At 47.0% G+C, this 13,738-nt stretch overlaps 1 protein-coding gene across 2 annotated transcripts; it reads right to left on the bottom strand.

Moving 5' to 3' along the window:
• Positions 1–8,732: 8,732 nt before the first annotated feature.
• On the bottom strand, positions 8,733–13,323 carry GSTK1 (glutathione S-transferase kappa 1). 2 transcript variants are annotated; one of them, XM_082661886.1, is made up of 8 exons: positions 13,187–13,323; positions 12,582–12,663; positions 12,254–12,382; positions 11,842–11,942; positions 11,648–11,683; positions 9,747–9,863; positions 9,318–9,411; positions 8,733–9,039 (listed from the first exon to the last, which is right to left on the bottom strand). In XM_082661886.1, exons 1-8 carry the CDS (start codon positions 13,256–13,258, stop codon positions 8,990–8,992), a joined length of 681 nt encoding a protein of 226 aa, XP_082518012.1. In that variant the 5' UTR covers positions 13,259–13,323; the 3' UTR covers positions 8,733–8,989. The 2 variants fall into 2 exon arrangements, with proteins under 2 accessions (XP_082518012.1, XP_082518013.1); XM_082661887.1 differs by lacking the exon at positions 12,254–12,382.
• Between the last annotated feature and the right edge of the window lie 415 nt (positions 13,324–13,738).

The following is a 13,738-nucleotide window of genomic DNA, read 5'->3' on the forward strand; positions in this document are numbered from 1 at the left end:
GTAGGGTTTCACTCCAGTGTGTACTCTATGATATCCAATGAGATGTGAGCTTTGAATGAAGGCTTTTCCACATTCATCGCATTTGGGGGTCCTGGAACCAATCCCTTATCAATACTGAGGGATGAATATCTTGTTTCCACCAATTTTCTTACTATTCAGCTCATAAGGAGAAAGTATGGCTGGGATCAGAAGGACCTACAGTGAATATATTAATAGAAGGAAATTGGCCAAGAGTCACTGGTATGCAATGATAGGCTTAGTTAAGGAGTGAGCTCTGGGGGGTTTGGGGAGTGTCGGCTGAGAGGTAAGAGGGCCAAAGGGTGAAGGCCTGAAAGTCTACAGTGTGAAAAGTCATGCAGCCTGGGTGAGGTGGGACCTTTGTAGCTTAAGGCTCTTGGTTGCTAGAAGGAGCCTGCACTAGAGAGATTTGTTAAGTAAGAACTGGATCCAAATCATAGGGGCTGGACTGCTGTCTGGCTGTGCCCTACAATATATTCTCTATTTCAATAATTTTAAATAGATTTTCTAAAAATTCCATTTTTTAAAAAATATAAAATGTTAAAAAATATTTAAAGGCTAAAGAAAAAAGTGTCCACAATCTCATTACCCTAACATGGCCACTTAAAATTTCTATACATTTCTTCCAGTCTGTTCACACACAAACCAGAATATACTCTAGTTGAGATCAGAGTATGTTCACCATTTTGTTATCTTTAAAAAAACTTTTAACATTGTAACAGAATTGCCTTTTGATATAGTTTTTCTTGTAGTAATTTCTAACAGCCAATAAGATAATATTTTATTGAATGGATATACCATAATTTAACAGACCTTTATATTATGTTATTCAATAACATTGAGTTTATTTTATTCAATTTTTCTTTTTTTTTCCTCTTGGTCATCAAAATTAATGCTTTAAGAGACAAAAAAATAGATTAGTGGTTGCTAAGGGCTGGAGAGAGGGAGGAATAGGAAGTAACTGTGAATGGATTTATTGCTTTGGGTTAATGAAAATGTTTTCTAATTAGGTAGTAATGATGCTTGTACAACTCTGTGAATATACCAAAAATACCCCACAACGCATTGAATTTTACACTTTAAAGGGGTGAATTGTACCTCTATAAAGCTGTTTAAAAAATATAATTCTGAAAAAAGAAAAAAAAAACGCACAACAAAAAATATAATTCTGGGCTTCCCTGGTGGCACAGTGGTTAAGAATCCACCTACCAATGCAGGGGACACGTGTTCGAGCCCTGGTCTGGGAAGATCCCACGTGCCACGGAGCAACTAAGCCCATGAGCCACAACTACTGAAGCCCGTGTGCCACAACTACTGAGCCCGCGTGCCTAGAGCTCATGGTGCTCCACAACAAGAGAAGCCACCGCAGTGAGAAGCCTGCGCACCACAGCGGAAGAGTATCCCCCACTCGCCACAACTAGAGAAAAGCCCGTGCGCAGCAAAGAAGACCCAAAGCAGCCAAAAAAAAAAAAAATTTTTATATATATATATATAATTCTATCTTCTTGGGTGTAGTTTTTCCTTCTTTTGGGGTTATTTCCTCCAGCTGAATTCTAAAAGATGTCATTACTGAGACAAGCATGGTGAAAGTTTTTATTGCCCTGAATGCATGTGGCCAAACTCCTTCCCCAAGTTTTTACTTTCCTTTTTTCTTTATCAACTTAGTATCCTTAGCAGAATATGAATTCACCACTTAATTCAATTGTCTTTCCGCTTTCTACTTGCCAGCTTCCCACAAAGCACCTGGCTAGAGGTTGGAACTCTCCTCTTGGCTGGTCTACCACACTGCCTCATCTTGGAGGATAATGGTGCAGGGAAGTGGGTGGTCAGGGGAAAAGGGAGAAGTGCAGATAATCCACAGACTTCCTGGGAAGGGTCACGGGTGTCTACCGCTGTGTGCTGCTGTGTCTCCAGATTTCTGTGGTTTTGTGTTTCTGACTCTGGATCTGTTTTATACTTACAGCCAACATGTGTGGAGTGTTTTGTACGTACTGCTCATTGTGCTAAATGCTTTACACAAATTAGGTAACTTAAAATATAATGTAATAAGGGGTAGTTATTATATCATTTTGTAGGTGAGGTCAGAGACTTGAGAAAAATACATAGCTAATCGAGGGTGGGTCAAGATTTGAACCCACAGTCCCAGTCCAGAGCACTGGCTCTTAACCACTATGTCATCCAACTCTTAACACTTTTTTTTTTGGCTGCCTAATTTAACACAACACCTATGACATTCTAAGATTGTTGCCCTGGTCTTCCCTGGAGGAGTGGTTAGATGCCATTTCCCCCATTGTTTGTCGTCTTAAGAAAAAACTGATTTTCAGGTAGCAAAAGAGAATATCAGAAGATAAAATAAGGTTATTGGCCTATAAAGCAAGATTAGGAAATTAAGATTGTAGTCTCTATCAGGATGCTCATCTTTTATGAGCTAATTAAGACTGATTATAAAAAGTAACATTTTAACTGAACAGCTCTTAGAAGCCTCATGTGCACGTGACTTCTTCTAACACAGTGTTGGTGGTAGAAACAATTTGGTCCACATTCACAATCTCATTTGATCCTTAATAACAATCGTGGGGTAAATCTGATTATCATTTTCATGTTACAGAGGAGGAAACCAGCTCAGAGAAAGCCCATGATTTGTTTAGTTAGAATCAAACTCAGAATCTTGATCTTTTAACTCTGTTGAGGGTTTTTTCTTCTGTGTTAGTTGCCTTACAGCTCCTCCAAATGGGTAGGGAAGGTGGTTAAATGATATAACAGGAAGTAAATCAGAAACATTGCTATTTTGGGGACGGAAATGCTTTCAAAGAATCCTCGAGTATGTAAGGATAAATATTACCCTCACCAGCTAGTTGTAACATTGTACAAAGCTCACTGGGAATGAACTGAGTGAACAATGGTGTTCAGTGCTGTCAGGTATTCAGCACTATGCCACAAAAAGCAACCCTGAAATTTAAGAAACTGAGTGTGGTTTTTGCCAAGGAACAAAAAGCATTGTTTTTATTAGAAAATTCTACAGGTAGTGGCAACAGTGTCCCCCATAACTGTGTCCCCATACATGAGATAATAGGGCTGTATTGTGGTTAATCACATATTTTTTGGAGATGGCCAAGCCAGGTTTCAAATCTCAGCTCTACCACTTAACTGTGTGACCTTGGGTAAGTACTTAACCTTTCTGGGCTTCAGTTTCTAATTTGTAAATTGGTGAAAATAAGCCCAAGCTTATCACCCCTTTCCCACCCCGCTCCTGCAGCCCGGCTATGACCCAGGAGCTACAGCCAAAGTCTGAGTGTAATGGCCACACCAGGGACCCACCAACAGGGCCACCATCCTGTCACAGGGACTGGATTTCACTGTGGAGCACTTGTTTGTAACTTACATTGTACATCGTCCTCTGCTAATCTCTATGCAGGAAATGTAACACTTTTGATCTTGGTCTCCAGGATTTTCTGAGGTGGATAGAAAGATGACAGCCTGACACGCTGTATGAAAGAGCTAATGATTTAGTTTAGCTTAGTTTAGTTTTGTTTTGCGGTACGGGGGCCTCTCACTGTTGTGGCCTCTCCCGTTGCGGAGCACAGGCTCCGGACGCGCAGGCTCAGCGGCCATGGCTCACAGGCCCAGCCGCTCCGCGGCATGTGGGATCTTCCTGGACCGGGGTACGAACCCGTGTCCCCTGCATCGGCAGGCGGACTCTCAACCACTGCGCCGCCAGGGAAGCCCAAGAGTTAATGATTAAACACAGTATCTGAGATAGTATCAATGTGTGAAAGTATCAATGTGTGGATATTAACACTTTTTTTTTTTTTTTTTTTTTGCTGTACGCGGTCCTCTCACTGTTGTGGCCTCTCCCGTTGCAGAGCACAGACTCTGGACGCGCAGGCCCAGCGGCCGTGGCTCACGGGCCCAGCTGCTCTGCGGCACACGGGATCCTCCCGGACCGGGGCACGAACCCGCGTCCCCTGCATCGGCAGGCGGACTCTCAACCACTGCGCCACCAGGGAAGCCCATATTAACAAATTTTTTTAAACATAAAACTTAAAGATATAGATTACTAAAGATAATTATTTTAGTTAAAAAAATAATCTATACTCATAGTATACATTTCAACAGTTAAAAAGGATTAGAGGGGCTTCTAATTTCATTATACTTTATTACATATCTATCCATCACTTTATCCATCAATATATCTTATTTTTTGATACATTTCAAAGTAGGCTGCAGACATCAGCACACTTCCACCTAGCTACTTCAGCGTGCATAAAAGTAACAAGAATTAAATACTAGTTTACAGTTAACTTTTTTTTTAAAGTAAAATTTGCATGCAGTGAATTGCACAGATTTTAACTGGACCATTCCATGAGTTTTGATAAAATTTACATTGGTGTAACCCAAACTCCAATCAAGATAGGAAACATTACTATCACCCAGAAAGTTCCATCATTCCCCTTCCCACTCAACCCCATAGGCAAAAAGATGTTCAATATTGTTAGGGAAATGGAAATTCAAATTACAATGAGATACCACTACACACCAATCAGAAAAGGTAAAATAAGAAATTGTAATAACACCAAATGCTGGTGAGGATGTGGAAAAATTGGATCACTCATGAATTGCCGGTGTGAAGGGAAAATGGTATGGCTACTCCGGAAAAGTCGAGCACTTTCTTTACAACACTAAACATTCGCTTACCACATGACTCAGCAACTACTCCTGGGCACCTACCCCAGAGAAATGAAAATTCATGTGCACACACAAACCTGTACATGCATGTTCATGGCAGCTTTACCTGGGATAGCCCCTGTGATATTGTGATTGATAAGATATATATATATATATATACATTTATATACACGTATTTGGATATTCAGATGACCAAAATATATTTCTCATATATATGTGGTTTTAGTCCACAGTTCCTGGCTCACAGCTTCCAAAAGCCTTGTAATTTCCTAAGCGTTGACAGTGATAAGGGTGTCTTTTGTGAATGAAGTGACTTTTAGAAGCACCTGAAGATCAGGGGGGCCTGGTTGCCAGGAGAACCAACCAAGTGATTAGAGGGTTGGAATTTTCAGTTCCACTCCCTGATTTCTGGGGAGGAGAGAGGAGCTTGAGGTTAAATCCATTGCCATTGGCCAGAGATTTAGTCAATCATGACTATGTAATGAAGTCTCCATAAAAACCCCATTTTCGGAGAGCTTCCACAATGGGAGACCAGGATGCTTCCATGTGCCACCATGCTGGTGCCCAAGCTCCAGAGGACAAAAGCTCCTTTGTTCAGGACCTCACCCTATGTATCCTTCATCTCCATGAGGACAGAAGCTCCTTTGTTCAGGACCTTGCCCTATGTATCTCTTCATCTGGGTTTTGAATCATATCCTTTAATATACTTTTATAATAAATCAGTAATCTAGTGAGTAAATGGGTTTTATTGAGTTCTGTGAGCCGTTCTAGCAAATTAATTAAACCCGAGAAGGGGGTCATGGGAACCTCTGGTTTATAACCAGTCTGTCAGAAGCACAGGTGACGACCTGGACTTGCACCTGGAAGTGGAGGGTGGTCTTACACGTGGAATGTAATGCTATCTCCGGGTAGATAGTGTCGGAATGGAGTTGAATTCTTGAAAACCCTGCTGGCATCCGAAAATTGCTTGCTGGTGTGGGAAAGCCTACACACACACAAACACACAAACACACTCACGCTGGAATTTGAAATTTTTCAGCCCCAAAGTGGAAACAACTTAAATGTCCTTCAACAGGTTAAACAAACTGGCACATCCATACCAAGGAACAGGACTCAGCAACAAAAAGAAAAAAGCTACAAACTACAGAGACACATAGTACCTTGGGTGGACCTCAGGGGGTTATGCTGAGTGAAAACAAGCCAATCTGATTCCGTTCATACAGCCCTCGTAAAATGACAACTATGTGAACAGATCGTGGTTGCCAAGGGTTAGGGAAGTGGGGAGGGAGGGAGGGAGGTGGCTATAGCTACGAAAAGGGCAGTATGAGGGTTCCCTAAGCTGGAAGCATTCTGTGTCTAGACTGTGGTTGTGGTGACATGAGTCTACAGGTTATAAAATTATACGGAATTAAACACAGACACACAAATGTGTGCATATCAAACTGACGAAATCTGAATGAGGTTGATGGATTGTATCAATGCCAATTTTCTGGTTGTGTTATTGTACCAGACACGCAAGATGTCACCATTGGGGAAACTGGATGAAGGGTATATGGAATCTCTGTATTATGCCTGACATTTGTGTTAAAAAAAAAAAAAGGGGCATTTCTCAAAGCATACACAAAAAAGTGAAGAGTGGGAAAGGGAGAACTCTTCACTTTTCATTTCACACCTTGCTCTGTTTTTTGTTTTTGTTTTACCACATGCATGCAATACTTTGTTGTCTTTAATTACCACTTGTGTTTTGGTTCTGTAAAAAAATATCACTTTTGGGACTTCCCTGGTGGTCCAGTGGTAAAGAATCCACCTTCCAATTCAGGGGACGTGGGTTTGATCCCTGGTCAGGGAACTAAGACCCTACCTGCCGTGGGAAAACTAAGACCACGTGCCACAACTACTGAGCTCACGTGCCTCAGCGAGAGAGCCCACGTGCTGCAAACTACAGAGCCCACAGCGCCCTGGAGGCCGCACGCCATAGCTAGAGAGAAGCCCGCACACCACAATCAGAGAGAAGCCCGTGAAGCTGGCGCACTGCAACAAAGACACATGCAGCCAAAAAAAAAAAAAAATATATATATATATATATATAATTTTAAAGAATTTTACCTAAAAAAGTTGTGTTTTAGAAGCAGAACATTATTTGGTAAGCTTGGAATTTGAATTACAACACAAGGAAGTGGTTCAGTATTGAATTCTGAGCATTGACATAATTGCAAATTTTATATTACAACTGTTGATCAGAAGGAGAGGAGAGGAAGCAACTAAGCATGAAACGGTTTAAATTATAGAAAAGAGTGTTCCTTAACTGAAATAAAATATAGCTGCATTTGGAGGCTTTTCCTTTTCTCGCTGTGATGGTTAGTTTTATGTGGCAAGTTGACTGTGCTAACGGATGCCCAAATTGCTGATAAAACATAATTTCTGGGTGTGCCTGCGAGGGTGTTTCCAGAAGAGATTAGCATTTGAATCCGTAGAAGAGGTGGTTCTCAGCAATGCGGGTTTTCATCATCCAATCCATTGAGGGCCCGAAGAGCACAAAAAGGCAGAAGGGAGAATTTGCTCTGTTTGAACGGAGACAGCCATCTTCTCCTTCCCTCGGACATTGGCTCTCCTGGTTCTCAGGCCTTTGAACTTGGACTGGAACTGACCCCAGCTTTCCTGGGCATCCAGCTTGCAGATGGCAAATGATGGGACTCCTCAGCTTCCGCAGTCATGTGAGCCAATACCTCACAATAAATCTTTCTATATATTTATAAACATCCTATTGATTCTTTTTGGGAAAACCCTAATATAATCATTTTTTATTCTATTTGGCATAAGTTCAGACATTAAAATCTAGATCACACGTGTTAAGGATTAGTCTAGAAATTGTCTCATTCCTTCAGTGAAGATTAAATTCTTCTATTGGATTAGAAAAATAGGATGCTAGGACTTCCCTGGTGGCGCAGTGGTTAAGAATCCGCCTGCCAATGCAGGGAACATGGGTTTGAGCCCTGGTCCGGGAAGATCCCACATGCCGCGGAGCAGCTGAGCCCGTGCGCCACAACTGCTGAGCCTGTGCTCTAAAGCCCATGAGCCACAACTACTGAGCCCACATGCCACAACTACTGAAGCCCACGCACCTAGAGCCCGTGCTCAACAAGAAAAGCACACGCACCGCAACGAAGAGCAGCCCCTGTACGCCGCAACTAGAGAAAGCCCGCCTGCAGCAGCGAAGACCCAACGCAGCCAATAAATAAATGAATGAATGAATGAATGAATAAAAAAAGAGTACTACTCTTAAAAAAAAGAAAAAGAAAAATAGGATGCTAGAGCCTTTAAAGGAAGAGTGGCCAGGACTGGGAAATCTGCCTCTACAATAAGAGATTATACCACATTAGTCTGGGATGACAAAGAAGTCCAGACCCTATCGAAACACAAGGCATTCTGATGATCGTACAGTGGGCACAGAAAGAGCAGGGACTTTGGATTAATAACTGGGGGAGTGGGAAAGCTACTGGTTTGTGTGGGAGGGAACAGGGGTCATAATAGGCCGGGAGAAAGGCCTGACTTTTCCTTGGGATCTGCTTTGTGGGTGAGGGGAAGGAACCATAAGGGGATGAGCAACGTCTTCAGGCCATGGCAGCTCCGGCCAGTCTCCTTGCCTGGCCTTGTCCTGGTTAGCGTAGCTGGACCCCGTTTACATATCTGGATGCAAGCTCAGTCATGCTCTGGCTCCCTCCAGCCTTCATTCCCCAGGGGCTTCTGGCCCCAGCCCTGTCTCAGGCACCACGGCTGGTCAGAAGACAGTGCCCAACTGGTTAGGGGCAAAATCCATCCGGCTTAGTTTTCTGTCTCTGACAGACTCAGGAAGCTTCTGTAGAAGAGAAAGAGGGACTGTTTCCTGCTCCCTCCACATAACCTGCCCCAAGGTGGGCAGGGGGCTGGGAGCACACAGTGAGCTGCTCTTCTCAAGCACCTAGAATGGCCAGGTGTGATCGCAGGAACAAGAACACACAAACACCAGGGAAGACACAGACCCAGAAATATGGTGCCTGATGGCATTAGGTTTATTTTGTGGGAAGCAGAGTTTGGGGCTCTCGAAAGGCACTCGTGAGGCACAGAAGTAATGGCAGCCGTGAGATAATGGTAGACGGTGTACTGCAGAGCCCCTCGCCGGCATCCCCCAGGGCCGGAGAGGAACCTCTGTGAGACAGGAAACCAGAGTCCCAGGGCCCCACGGTGGAGGAGGAGTAGGAGATAGTCTGCTTTTTTATACCAGTAATTCTGCTGCTTCTGGGCTTCCTTAAAGTCTGGCAGTTGCAGCTGGAGGCACAGGGCCCATCCACTTCTCTCCTGGATGGAGAAAATCATGCCAGAGGCTGGCCGCACAGGCCCCGGGGGGTTCTCTAGGACGAGCTCCGCCTGGCTTCAAGGTACAGAGGCTTCCTTCTCTCCTGTGGGAGAAGGTGGCCCCCTCCCCATTCCACCTCAGGCACACCTGTGTCTGTATAAGGCTCCATTACTGGAAGGGCCTAGAACATTCTTTTTTGTGCTCTGAATCCATCCTTCTGGGCAACTGATATCACGCAGCGGTGGGGTCAAGGGCAGCTCAGCATGAACCTGTAACTTACCCAGAAGGTGTGCCAGCAGCTCCATCCGGTCAGAGCCAAACAGCATGTAGGTTTCATCATCCAGGTGGGCCACAGTGACAGGCAGCCCAAAGGCCTGGAGAAAGCAGTCGGCGTGCAGGAAGGAGGGTGATGGAGCAGGTGGTTATTGGGCTGCCGTTGAAGGCTGCACGTCAATACTGGTCTGAGGTCACAGACACAAAGCAGCCAGAGGCGTCCGATAAGAGGCTCTGGGTCTCTAGGGAGAGCTCTGTGTCTCCTCTCTCACCACCTAGCTCCCTCCCTTCCTTTCCTGGGGTCCAGGGAAAGGAAGGGAGAGGGTGAGGGTGGCCTGGGAGAGCCAGGAGGGCTCACGGTTGGTGAGCAGCTTTTGGACAGGAGCATGGGGACCCTGCCTCAGCACTGAGGCTGGGGACACACAGAGTTGCTCACCCCGTATTTGCAGGCTGCATCAGTGGTCTCCTTGAGCTGGTTCTTCACCTGTGGTGTTGAGACCCTTTCCAGAAGTTCCCGGGCTCGTCCCGTGGACATGCCAGCCTTCTCTGCAGCCTGAAGGGATGGGGTAGGGAACACAACTGTGTCTGCATTAGTGGGGGAGGAGAATCTCAGGAAAAAAACGGTTTTTTAAATTTTGTGTCCCCACGTTATCCTGGCAATGCCTTTACCCACCCATGAGTGGAGGTCTATCCTTGCCAACGGGGGCTGTTTTTCCCTTCAAAATCATGAGATGGGTGGAAAGAGTGGGTGGCAGAGGCACAGTTGCAGAAATTTAATGCCAGAGGGCATCTTAGAGACCAGCTTCCCGACCACTTTGTCAACAGATAAGCCTGAAGTCCAGAAACGTACATATCTTGGTCAGTGTTGAAGAGCTTGTTAGTAGCAGAGCCAATGCTAGAGTCTGAGTCCCCTGACAGTAAGTCTGGGGCTCGTGCCTTCCTACTTCTTAGAACTCCTGAATCAAGGGCTGGGCTCTAATTCCTATAGAATTTCCTGCGGACTCTGGACAAGGCACACGGCTACAGCTATGAGTGTCTGGCTTCAAGAGAACGTTGAAGGCTTCAGTTTGGGGTTTGCTGGGATCAGTGGCTCTTCACTTTAGCTGCACATATGAGAATCTCCTGGGGGAGCTTTTGAAAATCCCAGTTTGCATGTCATCCCTGAGTACAAGTACGTCAGAATTTCTGGGCGGTGGTGCGCAGGTGATTTTAATATACAGCCAGGGTTGACAACCACTGGGACCTGACCTCCACGACCTGGACTGGGAAATGCAAAGTCATCCATGACGTTGTCTTTGACCACATGAGGGAATTGTGTTCTGACCAAGGGTTCAATAATAGGGCAGTGGTTAACTAAACAAATGCACTGAATGGAATGCTATGTGGAAACTAACAATTATACTCTCCGAGAGTTTTAAATGGCATGGAAAAGGACTGTTAAATATTAAGTGAAAAAGCAAGCCTGTGCATAGACTTTGCAAGAATAAAAACATGAAGGATACACTGGCATGCTTTGTATGTTTAACTTTTTTGTGACTTGTCGTTTTATCTATTACATTTGAATATGCCTCAACTGTCTTTTGTAAACTTAAGGGAAAAAAAAAATATGGTGTTGAATTTTCCGATTCAATCCTGCAGAAACACTTACTTTTCATAGCCCTATCTATGGCTGGCACACATTTTAACGTTTTGAGCTATTTCCATTTTTCTCACTCAGGCTTCTGTGTAATTTTGGCTTGAGTCAGTTATCTCTTTTTGTCTTTTTTTTTTTTTTTTTTTTGCGGTACGTGGGCCTCTCACTCCCGTGGCCTCTCCCGTTGCGGAGCACAGGCTCCGGACGCGCAGGCTCAGCGGCCATGGCTCACGGGCCCAGCCGCTCCACGGCATGTGGGATCTTCCCGGACCGGGGCACGAACCCGTGTCCCCTGCATCGGCAGGCGGACTCTCAACCACTGCACCACCAGGGAAGCCCTCTTTTTGTCTTTTTAAAGCCTGTTTTTGAAGTCTCCTGGATGTGATGGTGAGGTCTGTGTTGGAGTCTTTGGGGCCAAGACTTGCCAGTACTTCACATCTGCAGGTGCCAACATTCAACACCTCGCTCCCACTGGCTTCTTGCATCAAATACGTGCTACCCATGTAGAATGGTGCACTTCCTCTTTCAACCATGGGATAGTCTTTCGCGAGTCCTCTTACTTCCAACCCTTTAGTAATTTCGCCTATCAAAGATCCTTTCTCCCCTAACTATGACCTCTTCTACCCAACAAGAAAACGATGTCCTCTTTGCCCCCGGAGGTCAACTGTCCTCAGACTCCCCACGGGAGGAGTGGGGACACTCACGGCCAGGATGCTCTGAGGCTCCGTGATGTCTTCGTCCTGGAAAAAAGAGGACACTCAGTACAAGGTGAGGGGTGTGATGGAGGACACTAGGTCAGTGAACGATGGGGAAGGCAGGACCTGGACTGAGCCTAGGACAGGGTCATCGAATCATCCAGGGTCTCCCTGCAAGTGGGTTCCCAGAGCCCCGCCCTCACCCGTGACCAGACGCGCATCCACAGTTCCCTGGACACTTTCTCCAGCAACTCCGGGTGCTCCAGTTTCACGATGGTGAGGAAGCGCATGGCTGTCAAACTTCCTGTGGGACAGAGGCACTCAGAGGTAGGGCTCCTCTAGCTTGTTTCCCCATGGAAGACCAGCTCTTTCCTGCTTCTGACACCGCCCAGTGCTCCAACGCCCTCAGGCTCCCACCCACGTTTCTGATAACCCGTTTGTCCTGCTCTCCCTCCCCTGACATCCTCAAACCTTCTGCTCCCTTAACTCTGATCCTGAGTTTTCCCAAGGCTTGTTTCACTTCATGGAATCACCCGAACCCCTCCTTTCTGGCCCTGCAATCTCCAAATCCACTCCTCTCTACTTGAGGCCCCATCTACATCCCCCTCTCTTCACCTTTTTCAAAGATCACAAAGAAGAAATCCTTGGGTAAGTGGATGGGAACCTGGAGATACTGTCCCAGGAGCCTAACGTCATTTTTCACGTATAGGGCTTTGCGGGGAAGCAAAGCTGGCGGCTGGTTTCCTGCAAGCAGAAAGTTGGGCTCACTGGTGAGGGACGACCTAAGGGTCCCAGGACTGGGGGACCCCTACCGGGGCTTCAGGTAGAGGGCATGTTACTAGCTGCTGCCGCCAATATGAAGACCCAGTGGAGGGCCATTCCCCTGGGCCTTTGCAATCAGTCTTCCCTCAAATCCCTGCCGGAAACGCTGCTGCCTTCATACCGCTGTCTTTCATGATCCCTGCAATTAAGGTCGGGCGCAGCTGCAGGCTGACGTTCCAGATGTTCTTATACCGGCACAGGACCTGCAGGGCGGGGGCGAAGATAGAGAGTGAAAATGGCTGAGGGAGGGGAAGGGTGCTTCACGGCAGTCATCAGCCAGAAGCTACAGGCGCAGACAAGGGGTTATGAGGACGTCCTAAATTGTTTGGTTTGAAAGGGCAAAACCCTCTCCACTGTTAGGAATCGACCCCAGGACCTTTGCTCCTGTGGACAGTTTTTAATCTGTTCTTCACTCCACACACACACCCACCAAACGGAAATCGGAGGGCTACGAAGAGGGCTTATATCCTGATTCTCTGAAGTTGATCATCTTCTTAACCACTGGGGGAAGCCCCTGCCTTAGGCTATAAGGGTTCGACCTGGAGCCAGCGATCGTACCCGGTTTACCAACAAAGTGACCTTCAGCCTGGCTCTCTATCTGCTTGTCCTAAACCGCGTCGGGCAGCGCCAGGACTTTCACGAGATTGCGGTCCCTACGCCCTTCGCTCGCCCTTCCCTCTGCCCTCGTCCTCCAAGCCCCGGCCGAAGCGGCTCCCCCGGCGTCACCTCGAAGGCCAGCCAGGAATAGGGGGACAGCACATCGTAGAAGAGTTCGAGAGTCCGCGGTAGCGGTCCCATGGTGCAGCTGGGCGCAGGCGAAGCTACCACGGCCCCGGAAGCGCGCGGGCGGGTACTTCCTTCCTCCTGCGCGCGGCGACCCCGCCCCGGCGCCCGGCGGCCCCGCCCCGGCGCCCGGCCTCCCCGGAGGACCGCCCCGCCCCGCCCCGGCCGCGCAGCCTCGCAGGGGAAATCCGCCCCCGGGACAGAGTCAGGTGGTTGGTCGGAGGGTGGGGGGCTACCCGAGGGCGGCCGTGGAGGGCGAGGGTGAGGGGCGTCCCCTGGGGAGCGCGCCGCTGTGGTGACCCGCTCACCTCGTGGTCACCGCCCTGCCCTGGGGTGGAGTGTGGGGCAAAGGGGCGTGGTTTGAGATGCACTTGCCTCTTGCTTAGCTGTGCACCTCTGGCAAGCCTGTTGACCTCTCTGAACCACAGTATCCTCGTCCCTCGTAAAAATAGGCATAAAAATACGGGATATATAATGATAACCCTACCTATAGAC

The sequence above is a fragment of the Grampus griseus genome (assembly GCF_964374135.1).
Source record: "Grampus griseus genome assembly, chromosome: 9".
In the NCBI taxonomy this organism is placed as follows: Eukaryota; Metazoa; Chordata; class Mammalia; order Artiodactyla; family Delphinidae; genus Grampus; species Grampus griseus.

What these genes read in the sequence shown, in the direction of transcription:
- GSTK1 (XM_082661886.1), bottom strand. Translation starts at nt 13,258, where the DNA reads ATGGGACCGCTACCGCGGACTCTCGAACTCTTCTACGATGTGCTGTCC. An exon ending in AGCCTCAGAGCATCCTGGCC is followed by an intron (nt 9,864 to 11,647) that starts GTGAGTGTCCCC and finishes CCATCCCTTCAG; the next exon opens with GCTGCAGAGAAGGCTGGCAT. An exon ending in ATGCAGCCTGCAAATACGGG is followed by an intron (nt 9,412 to 9,746) that starts GTGAGCAACTCT and finishes TGCTTTCTCCAG; the next exon opens with GCCTTTGGGCTGCCTGTCAC.